The following is a 19018-nucleotide window of genomic DNA, read 5'->3' as shown; positions in this document are numbered from 1 at the left end:
TTCGGATCTGTGTTTCTATTTTCCTAAACCAACTTGACCGTGTTCAAGTGATCCTAATCATTTGGTGAGCCAAAAATGATTTGGCCACAGCGCCTTCTGCAGGACACACAACAGATCTGAATCCATTCATCTGACCCACTAATCCTCAGACTGGTTATGTATCAATGTATTTTACTGAGCTCTTATTTTTTTAATTATTATTAGGGCTGCTGACTTTGATTCATCTTTTGACTTGATCGAAATGTACTCTCTCATTTCCACTCTGATTCCAAAGTAAAAGATATTTGCTAAAGCTTTTTTCAGCCTGCTTTCATAAATGAGAATCATCATTACAAGAAGAAGACAAGTTCTTGAAACAATGGACCCCATTATGCAATACAGGGGAAAAAATGTGAAGTGGTCAAAACTTGCAAGAATTCTCAGTAAATTTTAGTACAACTATTTTATGCGCGCACTTGTGCGTCAAATGAGAAAAGAGCAAGAGACGGTTGAGGTTGAGTTTTTATTGAACGTCCGTGTGCCTACTTGTCCTCAGGCTTATTGAAGCAGTAAGTGAGGCAACACTTTCCGCAGTAATGGCGATCGAAGTGGCTGGCCATGAAAACGCCGGCGCCACACTCATCCGCAGGGCACTCACGCCGAAGACGGTGTATTTTGCCATTCTCGTCCACCTGCCAGACAAAAACACAAGTTAGGCCATCATCGGGGAACATTGCAGCAGTTGAGCCTGGTTACCTTGTAGTACTTGAGCACTGCCAGCTTGACCTTCTTCCTCTTGTGTTTGTTCTTCTTTGGGGTGGTGTATGACTTCTTCTTCCTCTTCTTGGCACCACCTCGCAGCCTCAGCACCAAGTGGAGAGTCGACTCCTACAAATGTGTAATCAGACTTTTGAAGTTTTCGCTGACCCCACATCAATAGACACAAGGGCATGGTGGAACATTTGGAGACAATTTCAACAAGACATTACATTTCCTCTTAAGGAGATCAAAGTGGAGAACTGGTTTGCATCACCTTCTGGATGTTGTAGTCCGACAGAGTGCGTCCGTCCTCCAGCTGCTTGCCGGCGAAGATCAGCCTCTGTTGGTCAGGAGGAATTCCTGCATGCAAAATCAAATCAATGGGTGAGCAAAAGACAGTGAAACGGTCGGATTTTAAGCCAGCCTCTAACTCACTGAGCTGATAAGAGGCCAAGAAGCAGATGAGATGGAAATAAATGCTTTTCATGTTCAATTGTGACTACTCACAAGCACATTTGAGTTTAATGACCCCTCACTGGCTTTTCACGATTAAAACTGCAACTCAGGTTTTCATTTTAACACGTTTTTTTCTGAAATCCGCCTCGCCCTCCCCCCAAAGAAACAATCTGGGCCCATGCTGTCGAATTTCAACTGCTTAGTGGTAAATTCCATCTCTTGAACTTCCATCTTCGCCGATGTACCCATATGTCATCATTTCCTGTTCCAAGGTGTCATGTTTTATATCTTTGAGCCACCAATCTCGGCGGTGAGACGGAAAACGCTTGAACAAACTTACCCTCCTTGTCTTGGATTTTGGCCTTGACATTTTCGATCGTGTCTGACGGCTCAACCTGTTCGAGAGCACAACAGTTAATCTAAAGTATGTTTTATTGAGACAATTTTTACATTGTCGTGACGCGCGTCACAAGCTTTTGCCAAGTTGAAAAGCGCAAACCTGTCATCATGTTACTTTTCATTAGTCGCACGTGTTTCGAATGCTCGGCTAACAGCTAGTTACGCTTAGTCTCGGGAAACCATGCTCCGACACCTTCGCAACTCGACTCCTGCCTAGTATTTCTGAACATCGCGAGGCGCTCAAAATTCAATGGCCAAAAAGTGGTGGCGCCAAGTGAGAGAGTTTCACGTCTTTAAACGTTAAAACGTGGACGCCGCCTGGCTTACCTCGAGCGTTATTGTCTTCCCCGTGAGGGTTTTGACAAAAATCTGCATCCTGGCGCTCAATCCACCTAAAAGGGACCAACACAAGAGAGATTTTTGTTCGAGTACTTGCTGTTAAATGTTGGAATTTGCGGGGAATCTGCCATTAAATTGGGAGCGCCGTGTAGTTCAAGGCTCACCTCAAATGGCGGAGCAGCAGAAAAGAGGTCCTGTGGCTCTTCACGCGGGGTTTTCTAATGCACTTTACACGGGCTGGGTGCCCACCGCCGTGCCTGATTTAAAAAAAAAACACCTCCGTCTTAAGTTTGCGACACGTTTACATTGAGCAAATATTTCTATTTATATGTAGCTGGATATTCAAGTACGATTTATTTCATACAAGAAAGTGTACCTTTATATGTAGGCATAGTAACGCCGGCAGCGCAGTCCTGAAGTGCTCTAATATAAAAGACGCCTTTGTGCTAGATGTTTATGTTTTCCACTGAAGACAATCTGTGTCATCTGGTCTGATGCTTTTGTTTGATTTTTGCACCCTTAATTTGTTTTGCATGGGGGTGGAAAGTGGTCACGAGTAAACAGACATATCTTTTGTCGTCAGTCAGTATGTGTTTGCTTGGGGTGTACGTTTCGTCCACTGTGGTGACACAAAGACTGTGTGTTGTCTATTAGCTGCAGCACTATGTTGCAATTGTCCTTTTGGGTCACCTGGATGGCAAAACAGTTGGCGTTTGTGTCACTGGGCACCAGTGCTATCCAAGCAACTGTCTTCATCTGACTTCATCCATCCATTTTCTGAACCGCTTTGTCCTCACCGGGGTCGCGGGCGTGCTGGAGCCTATCCCAGCCGTCATCGGGCAGCAGGACACCCTGAACTGGTTGCCAGCCAATCGCAGGGCACACAGAGACGAACAACCATCCACACTCGCACCTAGCGGCAATTTGGAGTGCTCAATCAATACCATGCATGTCTTTGGGATGTAGGAGGAAACCGGAGTGCCCGGAGAAAACCCACACGGGCTCGGGGAGAACATGCAAACTCCACACAGGGAGGGTCGGAGGTGGAATCGAACCCGCACCCTCCTAACTGTGATGCAGACATGCTACCCAGTGCGTCACCGAGCCGCCTACAGACTCCATCCAGTCAGACTAAACATAACTTTGTGTGTCAGCCTGCAACAACTGTCACTCATGGAACCAAACACTCGTGGGGGGGAGATATATATATATATATATATATATATATATATATATATATATATATATATATATATATATAAAAAAATAAAAAATAAAAAAAAAGCCCACCTGCGTTCTTCCGTTCTTCTGGATTTGGACAAGATTGGAATAACTTTAACGAAAGGTTTCACAGAGAGCAAAGCTAATCAAACCCAGACATCCTGTAATGGTATCCATCGCCCCCGTCCTCCCGCCGTCTCATGTTATTCAGAGTAGTCGTATGTGCTTTCAACCGTATGTGCTTCCATGCTAGAAATAGGTATGGACAGGTCAGATGACGTCTAAATTTAGATTTCAAACTGAAATTGAATGAACGTTGTCATGTCACCATTGAGTTTTCCAAATGCATATAGCGAGAACAAAGTTTGAAATATTGCTCATGGAGGGAGTCGCTGATGGTGTAGGGGTGCACTTGCCTGTCTAATGTGCCGACACCGTGAGTTCGATTTCCGCTTGTGAATGTGTGTGACAAAAAAAATATTGCTCATGGCTTTTGTTGTACTTTTTTGGTTGAATGATACGAACACAATCGTGTGTTTAAAATTTTGTTTCCTACTTTATAGCCAGCTGGCTAGCTTAGCCAGCTTGGCTATAAAGTAGTAAATGGTGTCATGTAACCATTTTGACAGAATATACGTCAACTCTTCGAAAACATTTGTATCACAGGGAGGAGCTAAGTTTAGACAGGGCTGTTAGTGGAAGTTACAAAGTCTTGGCTACATGTGTAGAGCACGTTTGGCATGGCTCAGGAAAGCAAATAAATGTAAGCAGTCTGGCTATTGATGAGAAGAGATTTTTTTTAACTGTTTGCAAAGGGGACGTAATTGCCACTTTATATCTTATTTTTCAGGCTAATCTTGAAAGATGAATTTGAAAGGGTAAAGTGTTTTATGATCAAAATGTGACATATTTAGAATTATCAAACAATTAACGTTGGCATCAAATACTTGCTTTCCCCCCCAATGTTTGCGTCAGGGCTCAAGTGTTTAGTGTACATGAGAAAAAAGATTTGCGACTGCTTTGGATTTAAATGCAATATGCATTTTATGACCTCGTAGCTACTTGAGGTATGTTATGACTATGAAGTTTATCATAAGCTAAGCTTTGTTCTCTGCCTGCCACGTCTTCTTTGCCTTATTGCAAAGCGTTGCTGGGGGAGTGGTGAACTCACTGCCGATGATGTTGTGTAACACTTGACTAACTCAAACTTCTCCATTTACTGGCGAGTCCCCGCCCCCGTTGGGCGCGGCCAGCGGTGGACCGGCCCGATTGATCATTCTGCATGTCAACAAGGTGTAATCGGACTCTGATTGGTCGGAACAAGTCCTCCTCTTTGCCTTTTCAAGTTGGCGCCTCCCGTCCAGACTCGGGTTTGACTGTCTGTCTGTCTGTCCGTGTGCTGAAAGAGTCCAAATCCAAACTTTGTCTGCGTCTGGCGTCCAGGGAACACTTGAGCGACAAGAGCGTCAGAATCGTCCTCGCGGTTCTTGTGTAAGGAGTGGATTTTTCTGTCTCAAGGCGCGCACCGCTGAAACTTTACACTTAACCCGAGTTGGACAAAGAAAGATGGCAGACAACGAGGAGCAGCAAGTGTCGTCCAGCTCGGCTCTCTTCAGAGACGAGATCCACCACTATCAGGCCGAGCCCGAACTTTACACCGGCGTACCACTGGATCAGCAGCCCAAGCAGGACCTCTTCAACCTGGACGACATCGTGGACTTAGTTGGCGGAGCCCAGGTCGCCCTGGAGCGGCACATGGCTGAAGATGGTGAGACTCACTGGTTCACGGAAACCCCTGAGGAGGTGCCCGCCCCACAGGACCCGCAGCCGGAACCGGTACCGCAAGTGAGGGACGAAGAAGGGGAGGAGGAGGAGGATGATGGGGAGAAATCAATGCCAGACTCCAGCTTCCCTCACACGCTTTCAGCTCCCGAGGCCAGTGGTGAAGCGGAGTCACAGGTTTGTCCAGAGAGCGACGCCCTCCCCGCGACGGCTCCAGCCCAGCCAGTAGCGCCATCCCCCGCACACGCAGCGCAGCCAGCTTCCCACACACAGCCAGCTCCGGCATCTTGTGAGTATCCAGACGCTTTAAAAGACGTCTTGTCATCCACCAGGTGGCGGTTTGATGTGGGGGGTTTGTTTGTTTGTTTGTTTTGGTGCGTTGATGAAATTTAGAGCGCGAGCTACTCGAGACATTATTCTGTGGGCGAAATGGACGCCAACTCGGACAATTGATGCCCGCTTGTTGACGTCTGGAAAGACTCGCACAGCCCGCTGGGGCCGGGGCTCAGTCACATAGGTGGGCTGGTTGGGAGAATATTAACGTTTGCATCTCTAATGAGGCTAATTTAGTGGGTTCGACGGTTGAGCCTGCTGCTTTAGCCAGTTAGCCGCTTAGCTTGCGGGTAATCGCCGGTTCGCCGTGCTTGCTTGACGACGATTTGCGGTGACAAGAAGCCGGAGTGTTGACAGCGAATGACAGTAAGGTAGGACTTTTTGGGGGGGGTTGGGGGATTCAAGTTAAAGGAAAGGGAAGCATTTAACGTGTGTTTGCGGGCGTCGTCCGCCCTGGGCTGATGTATTGTGACGCGGCCCGCCTGTTTGGATGCGCAGGACGTGTGCTGCATCATTGGGTAGTTTAAGGCCAAAAATCTCCCATTCTCACAGTCTCCCATTCTATCTGATGCGTTTAAGTAGTAGGGAATAAAGTTCATGTCCCATGTTCCTAAAGACAATTTTTTGATCTGATGAGCAGCATCCATCTGTTTTTGCCCCCCCCCCCCCATGCTAGCGCCAACCTAGTTCCTTTGTCGGACAAGCTGAATCGCCCCTTTTCTGGCACTCCTAGCAAAACGACAGCGATATAAACGCTTAAAGCATTCGCGTACCGGGAATAGAAACACCTTCCTCGTGTTTATAACTGAAGATGTTACCTATCCCCCAAAGGGTAAGTTGACGCAGGTGCCCGTCACTCCCAAGGAGCTTGTTGACGTTTGGCCATTAAAATGGGAGCTCATGGTTGTTCCGTCACATATTTGCTCGTTGCCATCTTGTCCTTATGTTCTTTTGACAAGTGCTGAAGGATTTTGTTACTTTGAAGTCAACGTTCAAGTCATGTCAGTTGGCTCAGACGTGGGGCTGTCCGATAACGGAAGCCCATTGATAAGATTAGTCACAACAAAAGAATCTTCTAGGCGTCGCCACCCTTTTTTTTTTTTTCTGCCGGCATCCCCTCCCTGATAACACCAAGATCCTGCCATCGTGCCTTGTGGCTACAACCAAGCTGTGTTAGCGTTCATCATCTGTCCGCGTCACAAATCACCCCATTTTAATGACCACCCCGAAAACTGGTAGTTAGCAGAGAGGCTCTGTTGTGATCAGTGTGAGCCTCCGGGGGCGAAATGAATTAAGAAATGAATCTGTGTAATATGTTGAATGCAAGGCGATTTTGTACAGGAGATTAGGCAAATATCAGGCAAAAGGTCCTGTAGGCATGGAAAAAGCCTGTCTGCCTGCCTGCCCGCCCGCCTGCAGCATGAGAGAGAGAGAGAGAGAGAGAGAGAGAGAGAGAGAGAGAGAGAGACACAGAGAGTCAGGGCGGGGCCGGCTGATTTACTAAACAGTAACCGTTCTGAACAAAGACGCTCCTAGGCTTCACTTAGCATCTTTAGCTTAAATTCATTCCCTTTTCTCAAATACTGTTGGTTTAAATCTTTTCATTTTATAATTGCCAGTGCCCCTTTTCTCATGAGCAAATAACAATGGCTCAATGTTTCTCTTGTCTTGACTTAAAATGTTGCCTTTGATGGGCAGTGTGAAAGGGTTTATCAAGGGCTATCAAAGCTGTAACTACTCTTTAAGACCCTGTTGCGCTGAAAACTGTTGTCCCTCTCAGACAAAATGAAATTGTTTTTATTTTTGGCGCTCTCTGTCAATGTGCATTCGTGGATCGTCCTTCCGATGTCTTGGTGAGCAGTTAGAAGCTCACCTTTCCAAAAACGTAATTCCCACGTTCTAGCCTAACGACTACAAATTCAAATTCTTGGTTTGGGTTTCGTTGCTACATTTGGACACGTAGAAGTTCCCTATATGGCTTTCTTTGCGAGAGGAAATTTTGGTTGTGCGGTTCTGACTTCCTCAAAGCTCTTTAATGCTCTAGTGTCTGATCTGCCAACTCAAGCTGTGCTTCCTGGTCGTTTCTTGTGAGTGACTTTGAATGACAAGCACTGTAATTGACCTACATGCTTGTTTTGGGTCACTGGCATCCATCAGAGTGTGTCACCCAGGCGTCGGGTCAGTTGGATTACTTGGACTGTTTGTCGTCTGCCCTGTGTCCCGGTCACATATGGGATCTCCGGGTCCTGTTGGTTACCGTGCCGATATACGCAGGAGCTGACAAACAGACCGACCACCAAATGAGACCAGAACATCTTGCTTTCGGGTCCAACTTTTAATACTGTCACGGTCCGCGTAATGCTGACTCATAATGCGCTGAGTCATTGGAATTGACAATAGAGGTGATGTATTGTCTATGCAGCAAAATGTTGGCCCGGCCTGGCAACTGAGCCTGAGGACTCAGCTTCACAAGGTCAGATGTTGACCAAACTTTTTTGGGCGATGGAGATTTGATCTCTGCCGGCGGCTTTAATATTGCCGTTTTTGTTACTCCCTTGTTGCGCATTCGTTTGTCCCCTTTTTGTCTCAGCCGAGGACACGGCTGTAAGGGGACGTCCCATTTGCGAGCTTGATGAGTCAGGAAGTGGTCTGACTCAAGCTTACGTGACAAAGACTGACGCTCGGTTCCCTTCTGCTGACTGATTTTGGACTCTGCTGCTTTCTGTCATTTCTCCTGCAGATGCTTCTTCTGCTCCTCCTAAGCCTCAGCCTCTGATGCAATTCCCTACAGGCAAGTTCTTTCTGCTCCTTTGTCTTCCCACCGCCTCCTCTTTGTGTTTGTCGTCACTGTACTGTCGTTGTCACTGTGTATTTTCCGTCAAAAAAAATAAAAAAAAAACCTTAGTGCATGCCACAAGTAGGTTTCTACTCCTGCAGCATGAGACACCCATTATGTTGTGTCATTGTTCTTGTGACTGTTAGCATTTGTCGGCAGTAAATGTAGTCTGTATATGTAGCCAATGGTTCTCTTCAATGCTCTCAAAGACATTTCAACTGTCAATTCTCATGTATTGCGCTTTGAACAGAATCATTATACAAATGTTTGTCAGCCACACCTAACATGGATTAATGGCGCCAGACCTGGGACAGACATTGAGCAACCCTTGTGTACCAACACGTATGTGTTGATAGAGCCCAGACAAATGCCGCAAAGTCTCGTCTGCGGAGGGTCATCACTGGCCTCAAAAACCTTGCAAGATCACAAGCTGTAGGAGTTCTCATCAATCGTTAGGGTTACTTCCCCACTAAGGTTGAATATTAGCTATAAAGTAGTCCAATGTTTTAAGTTGTCTCAGCAAGAAACCAATGAAAAGAAATTGGCACGATGGCGTCCACGAGCATGTCCACAAACCACAGTTGAGCTTTCAGCAGCACTTGTCTGGTCTTGATCTCCAAAAAATCTTTCAATTTGGGATCTACCGTAGACAATGGAGTTTCTTTTGATATGTGCTGTATTGCGTTCTCCCTCCTCCCTTTCTTCTCAAGAACTTGGGCAGAAGGGTGATTCCCCTGCTCCCATCTCCCCTCTCCACTCCCCCGATTCCCTGGAAGAGCTCTCTTTGACCGAGAGCCCCAAGCAACCCCATCCTCCGGGATCTGCCGTACCCCAAGGCTCCTTGTCTGCTCAGGCCAAGAAAACGCCCCAGGATGATGACGACAAAGACCCTGGACCCGGGCATAGTCAGAATAAGGGTGGACAAAGTCAGTTAACTGGTCCTTACCTGAGCTTAGGTAGAGAGCCGGGGCCTCACGTTCCATGTGAAGACAGCGGCGTGTCTTTCTCTCCTGAGGAGAAGCATCCTAGTTCGCAAGCCTCCCCCGTGACCCCCCAGACAGTTGCCAAGTCTCACATTGCTTCCTCTAACCCAACAGAACTCTGGGATACACCATTCCAAGCATCGCAAGACAACTCTAAGGTCTGTATGGATTCCTTTTCCAAGGAAGCCGCCACCATTGGCTCCTCCGGAAATGAGCAAGAGCTGCGTAGCAACTCTTCAGATGAAGATGACGACTTGATGTTGGAAGTGAAGAAGAATAACCCATTTGAGGGCTTCCCCCCGCTGTTAGACAGTGGTTCCTGCAACTTTAGGGAATCCAAAGCTGACACCAAGGCCACTAAAGTGTCAGAGATTCCCACTCCAGATCTTGTCCATTACAGACAACCTGAAGAACTCCAGGATAGCCCGGCTTCATTCTTAGATGAGGGGAAAACATTTGAGACAGGCATGAAGACCATTGATTCCCTCATGCGGCCAGTGGACCAGTTCTCATCAGGTCTGGAAGAGGAAGATGATGATGATGATGATGAAGAAGAGGAGGAAGAGGATGGCACTCTGCCGCTGTCGCTTCCAGACATCCTGAGGTCTTCCCCTCTCAACCCTGACAAACTGGACTCTGGCTCTTCTGAGGGAAGCCCAGAGGAACAGAGCCCCATTCTTGAGCGTAGGATGATGGAGTCACCCAATCCCCCAATCAACCTGTCTGCTAAAAACCCCTTTGCCCTGGAGGCTAAAGTGTCTCTGCTTAAGGAGATGGCGGATGAGATGGACGTGAAAGTGTCAGACAAAACAAAAGATGCCGACCTGAAAAGTTTTGGTGCATTTGATTTGGTCAAAGAGGCTGAGGAAACAGCCCCAGTGAAAGTAGAACAACCTATTAAGGTTGAGCAGAAAGATTGCTTCTCAAGTCACGTTTCTCCCAAGATGACGGAAATGTTTGAGCGTCTCGACTTTGAAAGCGCGAAAGCCCGCGTTGAAGATTCCGATTCGGAGTCGCCAACCGCAGATTCTCTGTCTCCAGTCCTGGACGCCATGGCCAAGAACCCTGCCGGCTTCCAGGTGGAGAAGAGCAATACCGGCATGGAGGTGGAGGAGCCCGAGGTGGCTGAAGAGGTTTCTGAGCACGAGGTGTCGTCTGAGGAATTTGAGTTCATTGAGAGACCACCCAAGGGAGTCATTGATGAGTTTCTTGAGGCTCTTGAGACTTCCACATTGGCCGTCCCCAATGCCCCAGAGATCCCCATGGATGAGAATGTGAGCTCACTTTGTGCATCTGTGCCAGTTCTCCCCGAAACGGTCGCAGGAGCTCAGAGTCCGAGCTCCTACAGACTCCTAACCCAGTCCGCTTCTCAGAAGAGCAAGACCGAGCTGGACAACCTCAGCGTTCAGGAGCCGCCATCCCAAACCAAGCCCGTCCATTCCGCTCTTGTTAAACCCGAAGAGGCAATGGCACAGAAGAGTGCGGAGGGCAGCAAACTGTTCAAGATGCCAAGCGTGAACATCTCGGCAGGTAAACAAAATCTCTTTGGGCATGGACCCCCGCCACCACCATCATGCCCCGCCCCCTTCCACATTCACTTTTCATTTGCTTCATCATCACTCGTTTGTTCTGCTTGTTTTCTTCCTCTTTTTACATTATAGCCATCACAATCTCCTGGATGTTTCCTCCACTTTAGACCATCCATGCTTTTTGCATTTCTTTTGTTTGTTGAACCCATTCATTTTTGGCATTTTTGCTCCAACAGAACAATTGAAATGTTGTTATTGCACAAGCTACATGAGCTACAATGCTAATCTGAAAGTCAACACTCGCTCACAGGCGTGTGAAAAAGAGAGCACACCTGCCTTCTTCCTAACTGCATCCAATACTGCCTACGCATCGCCTCAAAAAGGTCATGTTTTATTTTATTCCAAACACAATTTTTAAGCGGTTAACCCGTTAAGGCCTAAAGCATCTCAATGCATAACAGCCGAGTGTTGAAACGCAAGAAGGCGCTCTAATGGGCGGCGCAGTGGAAGAGTGGTTGTCTCCTAACCCGTCGGATCTGGGTTTCATCCCCGGGCGCCGTGTCCAAGTAACAAGTTGCTCTGCTCCTCATGCTGTGTCATCGGGAGGTGAATGAGCAAGTCAGTGCGAAGTTTTGAGGACGGCCGTAAGTGACTGGTGGAAAAGCGCTGAACAAGTGAAAGCCCGTTTAAGAAGCGTGAGCTTGTGGTGCTGTTTGTCCGTGTTGCGCAAAAGAATGTCGCAACATTGGAGAATGGTGCCATTGCTGAGGAGGATTAGTAGTCAAGTGAAGACAATAGAAAGTGTCTGCCTATTTTTGGGCCAGCGTGTTCAAAAAAGAGTCTTCTTGAGGGTGCAGGGGTGGGGGATTGCTTTCATTGTTAAATGAATGAATGGAGGGCCGAGGCTCTTTTTGTTGCTGCGTCAGAGCGCTGGGGGCGGACGATCAGCTGACTGCTCACTTGACACCGCCCCTCCCCGCCCGACTTTTCTTCCCTCTTCCTCACTGCCAGTGCAGTGGCAGCGGGAGCTCATGTGGAATGTGTGCTTGTGAGCATCCGGCATGCAGACAGCACGCGCAGACACGAGCAAAGCTGCGTGGAGGCAGCAGGGTATGCAGACATTGTGGTTGCTTTACTTCTTGTTTGTCTTGTCCTCAGTGCGCCGACATCTATTTTGCTTCACTTCTTGTCACGATCATGTCGACACGCCTGTCGTTGATTTACTGTACTCGTGTCGTCCTTTCGTGTCTGGATGGAGCATGCTTCTTTGCAATGCTTTGTCAAAGGGATTGTAAGTGTTCAATGACTGATTTAGTCGTCTGACTTCATCCAACGTGAACTATAGCGCCAATGAACTAAGCAATCCAGTTAGCCAGAAGAATATAACAAATGTGTCCTGCTTGTGCAAGTTTTCCTTCGACAGATGTGCGTGTTGGCATGCGTGCGTGCGCTTGTGTGTGTGTGTGCGCTTGCGCTGTTGGTTACCATTGCAACATCCAGCCCGGGACCTTTGTCTGCACTTGCACTGTGTCCAAAGGTGGACAGCAGAAAGGGAGGTACGAGCCTTTCAGAGGCACGCTCGTGAACAAAAGGCATTCTCAGGAACAAGAGACATTTACACGTTTGTCTCTAAAGTAACTCTCAAAGGCATGAACTATGATCGAGAGAATTTATATCCAATTCTGCTTGGGTACTTCGCCTTTCTTTCGTATTTGAAAAAAACTAATGTTAGGCAAAAAACAAACAAAAAAACTGCAAGATTAGCTGGTGCTAATGGTAGTTTGTGGCCTGTGTACTGGGGGCTCTTGCCCCAAGTCAACTGAGATGGGCTCCAGCAGCACAAGGTGGTACACCATACTTAATGTTTTTGATCTGAGCCTCTCTTCTCCATTCTGCTGCCTCTTGTTTTACCAGGCCACTCGTTTAACGTCCACAAAAAGACGTCAAATGTTTCATTGTAGTGACTATCGAGTGTAATTGTATTGGCTTGCACAGGATGTTTTGATGGCTTGTGAGCTGACCAGTTGGCTGAGCTGCAGATTTGGACAACATCCAGTGGATGGTGCTATAATGGACTTGAAATCAGATGCTTTGTTCGTCTGACATAAGATCACAATTTGAGTAAAACAAAACTAATGCCTGCATTTTTATTATAATTAATTGTACAGTTAAGGAAATATTAAAAATGAAACTTTTTTAAATAGCGTAATCGCATTTAAACTCAAACCTTGACCTCGGTATGCCGTGTTCATTTTTTATTTATATTTAACTCCGACGTGACCCTTGAGCACAAACGTTTGGCCATCCGCCCCACCCTCTTTCGCTCTCTGTTGCCCTCTCTCTCTCTCGCCCTCTCTCTCTCTCTCTCTCTCTCTCGCCCTCTCTCTCTCTCTCTCTCTCTCTCGCCCTCTCTCTCTCTCTCTCTCTCTCTCTCTCTCTCTCTCTCTCTCTCTCGCCCTCTGTCTCTCTCTCTCTTGCCCTCTCTCTCTCGCGCATCTCTTAGCGTGATGCGCCAAAACGCGCGTGCGCAGTCGCGAGGTAGTGGGCGGAGCCTCCGGGTGGCAGCTGCGTGTTTCCGCAGAGGTTCAACATGGACACCAAGCAGGGTCAGTAAAATCGGCACGTTTGATTCAGCCCGAGGCTCGTCTATAGTCGCTGAGAGCGGTCGTTTTGCTTTTGTGTCGCCGAGGCGTGCGTGCAGGCGGATCAAAAGCGGCAGCCGGCCGGGTTAGTCAGAGCCCCAATCAACCCCCATTACTTGCGGAGGTCATGTCAGGACGGCAAGACGTTTTGTCCCACCTGTCCACCGCCTGGCGATTGAGTCCACAAGGCGGTGGGTGGTTCGCGATGGTTTTGACCCGGACGGATGGTAACAAAATGACCCCCGGCGCGGCGCACCGACGGGATCAGCGACCGTGGCTGAGCTCGCTTATGCGGGCTCTATTTTTAGCCCGGGCTTCGGCGGTGCTAGCCCTCTCGAGACCATAAGCGGCCACATTTGGACCGCGCGGTACCGCCTCTTTTCTTCCCCTTTCGTCATCGTTGTCTGTCGACTTGTGAGCCGCTTTCAGCTCTGCGGATATTATTCACTCTTCCGTGATGTCGGCATTTTGATGCAGCCAGGAAGAGGAAAGTAGTTTTGAGACCGCTTGTTCCCGGTAGCGCTCTCCATGGCGTTATTGTTGTCGCGTCTTTAGAACGGAGTGGATCGGCGTCAGGTGCCTTGGAACTAATGCTGAAGTATGAGCATCCGCAACAAGTGTGGATTTGCATAAACAAGGCGTCAATTATTGCCACTTGCAGTTAAAGTTTACTCAAATTCAAGAGAAAGCTGATAGCTGCACCTCGTGTTTCAAACCTTACTGCCCTTGAGGCTACATACTGCTGACAGGTTGAAAAGAAACGATGCGGCAACACATGGAACAGTACTCACTGTCATGGTGTTCATTCTCTTCATGGAATGACAAATGTTAGTGCCGCATTGATGAGCTGCCCATTGAGAGGTCTCCCGGAACAGTTGGTCGGCTGTTGCTGAACTCCCCACTGGCACAAATAAATGTTGTCGTGACAAAAAAAGCTTCCATATTTTTTTTAATGATGTAATGTCAGAAACATTTTCCTAAAGTATTGGAGTGACATTTTCCCTTGACAAAATACACCTCATAACACGTTAGGTTGCCACTCAAGTATTGGAGTGACATTTTCCTTGTCAAAATGTACATCACAACATGTTAGGTTGTCACTCTTATTATTCTATTGATTATTCCATGAATTAATTGCCTTCAGACCAGGCTGGGACACATTGGCATTCCATTTCATTTTGGCACGGAAAGATGATCTAGCATTTTGACTTATGAACATGGCAGAAGTCAAACCACTCAACTGTGCACATTATTAGTTGCAGTTTTTGGTGACTGCTCCAAATGATAATGTTGACGCTGTGCTGTTTTGCTTGGTTTTGTTTTTGGGTTGGTTGGCATCTTTCCCAGTGGTGGATCTGGTGTACTGGCGCGATGTGAAGACGACGGCTGCGGTGTTCGGCGCGGCGCTGCTGCTGCTGCTGTCACTGACCGTGTGCAGCATCGTCAGTGTGTTCTCCTACATTGGCCTGGCGCTGCTCTCTGTCACAGTCTGCTTCCGCATCTACAAAGGTGTTCTTCAGGCCATCCAGAAGTCTGACGAGGGACACCCTTTCAAGTAAGTGCTGGCCGCCGCGCCGCCCCGTAGAACACTTCTGTTCCGCGAGCAAGCTCGGGACTGCTCAATTTGTTGTCCCCATTCAAATGTCCTTAATCTGTTAAAAAAAAAAAAAAAAAAAAACTTCCCTTTCTCAGACCAGGGCGCAAGCATTGATCGACGACCTTGTTTTTAAAAGAATAGGCTTTCGTAGACTGTAGGAAAGAAAAATGACGATGTGCGGATGTGGTTTTGTTTTTGATTTGAAGGTCCACGCTGAAACGGGTACGGCTCCCTGCTTGCGTTACCTCATTTGGGTTTCTTTCCTTACTCGTAAATGTCGCTGAATTCAAGATTTTATTTTTAACAATACAAAGAGTGTAGAATCCAAAAATGATTTTGAGGGAGAGATAAGTGAAATGAAGTCAAAGATTGTAAACGTCAACACAGAATGGGGCCCATTAAAGAGCGGAGCCGGCTGGCCACCCAATTTGTGGGTCGTAGGCCCTGCTTTGGCCACCCAGTCGGAAGGCGGTGCTTGCGGGCACGTTCGTTAACACGCACACACACAAACGTCATCTTGAGCAACGTCTTGACGTGGTGCCGCAGGCAGTACCTGGAGCACGAGGTGGCGCTGTCCGAGGACACGGTGCACAAGTACAGCGACGTCCTCCTGGAGAAAATCAACCAGACAGTCGGCGAGTTGAGGCGTCTCTTCCTGGTCGAGGACCTGGTGGACTCCATCAAGGTGCGACTAGTTCCTCCTCTGCGTCCCTTTTCTCCCGCTTTCAACGACACTCAAAGGCATTTGCGCCTCTGCAGTTTGCTGTGCTGATGTGGATCCTGACCTACGTGGGCGCTTTGTTCAACGGGCTCACGCTGGTCATTCTGGGTGAGCAGAACGTCGGCTACTGACACAAGGCAACTTGGCTGAGTTTTGAGGCCCGCCGTCACAATTTGTCCACAGATGAAATCGATTCAGTGAGCGACAAGTTCCTTGTGTGTACTTACTATATATTTGCCCAGCAACCGTGATTCTGATGAAAGGGACTCCCTGAGAACCAGAGGGGACTAGCTCCAGCATTGGCATTGCACAAATGAGAATGCTGGCCTGGATCAAGGTTTAGTCCCACTTTGGACAGTCTACATTCGGGGCCTGTCCTATGAATGTACAGGGACCTTTACCTGATTCATGTGCGATTTTGAAAATCGATTTACAAGTTCGTTAAGAAAACGCCCCCTTACCAAATTACACAACGTTTGATAGCAATTTCTTGGAATCTAAATTTATTTTAAGATGTCATTTAGGACTACCTGGGAACAATTTCACATTTCCTCAATTGCTACTTTTCCCGTAATTTCACATTTACCAAAAAGAAAAAGAACAGAATTTAACAAATTCCCCGCAAACCCGTTTTTTTTTTTTTTTTTTTTTAAATCCCAACAACTTTTTCAAGCACAAAGTCGCCTTTTCCAAGAACAAATCCCAACTGAAAAAACAAATCTATCCTACACGCACATGAGTGTATGTTGTATTGTATTACATCATTTTGTGACACTAACACTATGGATTGACAATTTTGTTGGTCTTCCTTCTACTTAGCTGTTATCGGAGCCTTCAGCTGTCCGATCATTTACGAAAAACACCAGGTAAGGCTTCCGAACACACGACGACGTGCCATTGTAATTACACATCACTATAAATTTCAGGTGTGTGCGTCTTTTACCATCAAGTGCAATACACATGTATTCCAGTGTAGGGTGCTAATTTGCTGCTGCTTATGCAAGCCACTATTATACAGAAAACGAAGGTGCCTACATCCAGGCGAGACAACAGCCAATCAGGGACAACGACCTTTTACCCCTTTACTTTCGGTTTGAGTTCCTCGAGTTCGAAATGCCAAAAGAAAATTTGCTGAGTTGTAAATGGCACAAGCAAACATGAAGCTCTATGCGGAGCTGAGGCCAACAAAACGCATGTAGGCCATGACTTGCGTTGTTCTCAAGATGTCGCTATGGGTGGCTAAAAATGTCGGTTGTGTGGCAACAGTTTGGCTCTCCCCAAAGTGACTTGGTGGGAACGAAGCCGATGAAAGGGATCCTCTGAAAACCAAAGTGGGCTAGCGCCAACATTGACATTCCAGAAAAGAATGCCGGCCTAGATCAAGGTTTAGTCCCAGTTTGGACAGTCTGTGTACGAAGCCCGTCCAGTGCCCCAAGACCGTCAACGCAACAAATCAGTTTAATAATTTCAAGAGGTAGCGGCCAGGCATGAAAAAGTCAGCCAGCAGACTCTTGACAGCAGCCCAAAATCATCTTGACATTCTTGTCACTTGTGCGTTTTTGCTCCTCCGTACCTGCAAAAGCACAATAAAACATAAGCCAGTTCACGTGCTACTCAATATGTTTTACTTTTGATTTGGGAAAAAAAATTGTCATATGTTCAGCCCTACATGCCTTACCTTTTCTTGGCCACCTTTTCATCTTTGTGTTTCTTTCAACCTTATTTTTATTTTTGTAACAGGCTAAGATTGATCACTACCTGGCGCTCGTCAACAACCAAATCAAAGACATCGTTGGAAAGTAAGTCGACTTTGGTTCTGCCAAACATAAAACAAATAATCATGGTAATTTCTGAAAACTAAGTCTTTCCTGTTGGGAAAGAAAATGTGCTTTAAAAAAACGTGTATATAAACATAATGCTTAATAGATTGGCATTTTTTGTTATATGCAGAAAAGCAATATGAAAATCCAATTAAATCAAATTGACAGAATAGTCCCAATAATAAAAAGGTGACTGAAACTAAAAGAACAGTTTACCAAAGTTGAATATATATATATATATATATATATATATATATATATATATATATATATATATTATTTTTTTATTTTTTTATTTTTATTTTTTTAACATGATGGTGAAAGAGTTTGAAATTTGAATTTATTGTCTTCCAGGATCCAGGCCAAAGTTCCTGGGATGAAACGTAAAGCTGAGTGATAAGAAGTAGGAAAGTGCGGAGAGGAGGCTGGCTGGATGGGTGGACAGGACAGAAAATAAAAGGAAAGGGGGGGCCTTATGTCCACATATGGGGTGGGGTTTAGGGAGGAAGTGTCGTTCCAAGTTTTTGTCAAATCATGAAACTTTTTTTTCCACGTATACATTTTTGGGGCGTTTCTGGAAGAAGAGAAAAGGTCTGCCTGATGTGTCATTCTCCACCCCTTGGTTCCCTGGGGCAGGTCACACACTACCCAGGTTGTTGTTTTTGTGGCTGCCGATTGACACTTATTTAAAACAAAGTTGATGAAGATGCCAGATATTTTTCCCTCTCCAGCTGACTTCTTTCTCCTCTGGGTGGAGGATGGGCGGGTCCTTGAGCATTTGCCAACACGTCATCAATTTCAACACAGTCATCTTCATGGCTTGAGTAACTAACTAGGCTCACCTTTCTAGAAAACCTTTGGCAGCTGTGGTTTTGGTGTCATGGCCGCTGTGTAGTGATGGAAGGAACACATTCAGAAGAAATTGTTTCAATTCAATATGACATGAAAAACAAGCAAGGCATAAAATGGCATAATATATGTGGAGCTCAACACTTTCTAAACGTCCAGCGTTTGTTTGAATGGTGTGATTCATATTTCATTTTGTGACCAGAAAAGGTTTGTGGAATGCGTTGTGAGATGTAAACATTATCCACTAATAAAGCTTCTAGAATAACCGACGAACAACAAGCCGCTATCGCCGCCTCATTTTGTCATCAAGCCTGATCTTGGCATCCAGACGTGCAACCCAAGTGGTGCTAAAAAAAAAAAAAAAAAAAGCATTGGCCCTTGGTTGGTGAAAAGAAAAAAAAGCACCCGATTTTGCCCGTATTTTCAAAAAGTTATTTAGATAAAGAAATGCCACCAGCACAATCATTACTGTCGCACGGAATCCCCACACACAACACGCAGTTCTTAAAAGGAAAGCCGCCAAAAAAAGAATATTTGTGAATAATGGTGGGGCCGTGATTGGAATTGGGCTTTGAGCAGGCGTAGAAAAGTGAATTAGCTGCCTCGAATCAGAACTAATGTTAGCATCGATCACAAGTGTAGTAATTGCAACGTGCTTCGCCTCTCAAAGCATCCACTGTTACCCGTAAGTTCTCACGCTGCTGTACTTAAGACCGTGTAAGAATCCATCCATTCATTTTCTGTACCGCAGAAGTTCAAACAAAGAGTGAGCG

The 19018-nt window shown here is 46.5% G+C and overlaps 2 protein-coding genes across 2 annotated transcripts; one reads left to right on the top strand and one right to left on the bottom strand.

Annotated features, from left to right (window-relative positions):
- Positions 1 to 488: 488 nt before the first annotated feature.
- Positions 489 to 2179, bottom strand: rps27a (ribosomal protein S27a). Its single transcript, XM_085921496.1, has 6 exons — positions 2097 to 2179; positions 1921 to 1985; positions 1535 to 1589; positions 1013 to 1098; positions 736 to 867; positions 489 to 671 (listed from the first exon to the last, which is right to left on the bottom strand). The coding sequence occupies exons 2-6, from the start codon at positions 1966 to 1968 to the stop codon at positions 522 to 524; spliced, it is 471 nt and encodes a 156-aa protein (XP_085777622.1). The 5' UTR covers positions 1969 to 1985; positions 2097 to 2179; the 3' UTR covers positions 489 to 521.
- Positions 2180 to 4321: 2142 nt separating this feature from the next.
- Positions 4322 to 18524, top strand: LOC147050475 (uncharacterized). Its single transcript, XM_085921682.1, has 9 exons — positions 4322 to 5224; positions 8009 to 8059; positions 8815 to 10617; positions 14606 to 14813; positions 15402 to 15540; positions 15615 to 15684; positions 16396 to 16442; positions 17317 to 17375; positions 17751 to 18524. The coding sequence occupies exons 1-9, from the start codon at positions 4720 to 4722 to the stop codon at positions 17791 to 17793; spliced, it is 2925 nt and encodes a 974-aa protein (XP_085777808.1). The 5' UTR covers positions 4322 to 4719; the 3' UTR covers positions 17794 to 18524.
- The last annotated feature ends 494 nt before the right edge of the window (positions 18525 to 19018 follow it).

This window comes from Syngnathus leptorhynchus, chromosome 10, assembly GCF_054491065.1.
Source record: "Syngnathus leptorhynchus isolate UIUO chromosome 10, UIUO_Slep, whole genome shotgun sequence".
Taxonomy (NCBI): Eukaryota; Metazoa; Chordata; class Actinopteri; order Syngnathiformes; family Syngnathidae; genus Syngnathus; species Syngnathus leptorhynchus.
This window is presented reverse-complemented; position numbering and strand designations above follow the sequence as displayed.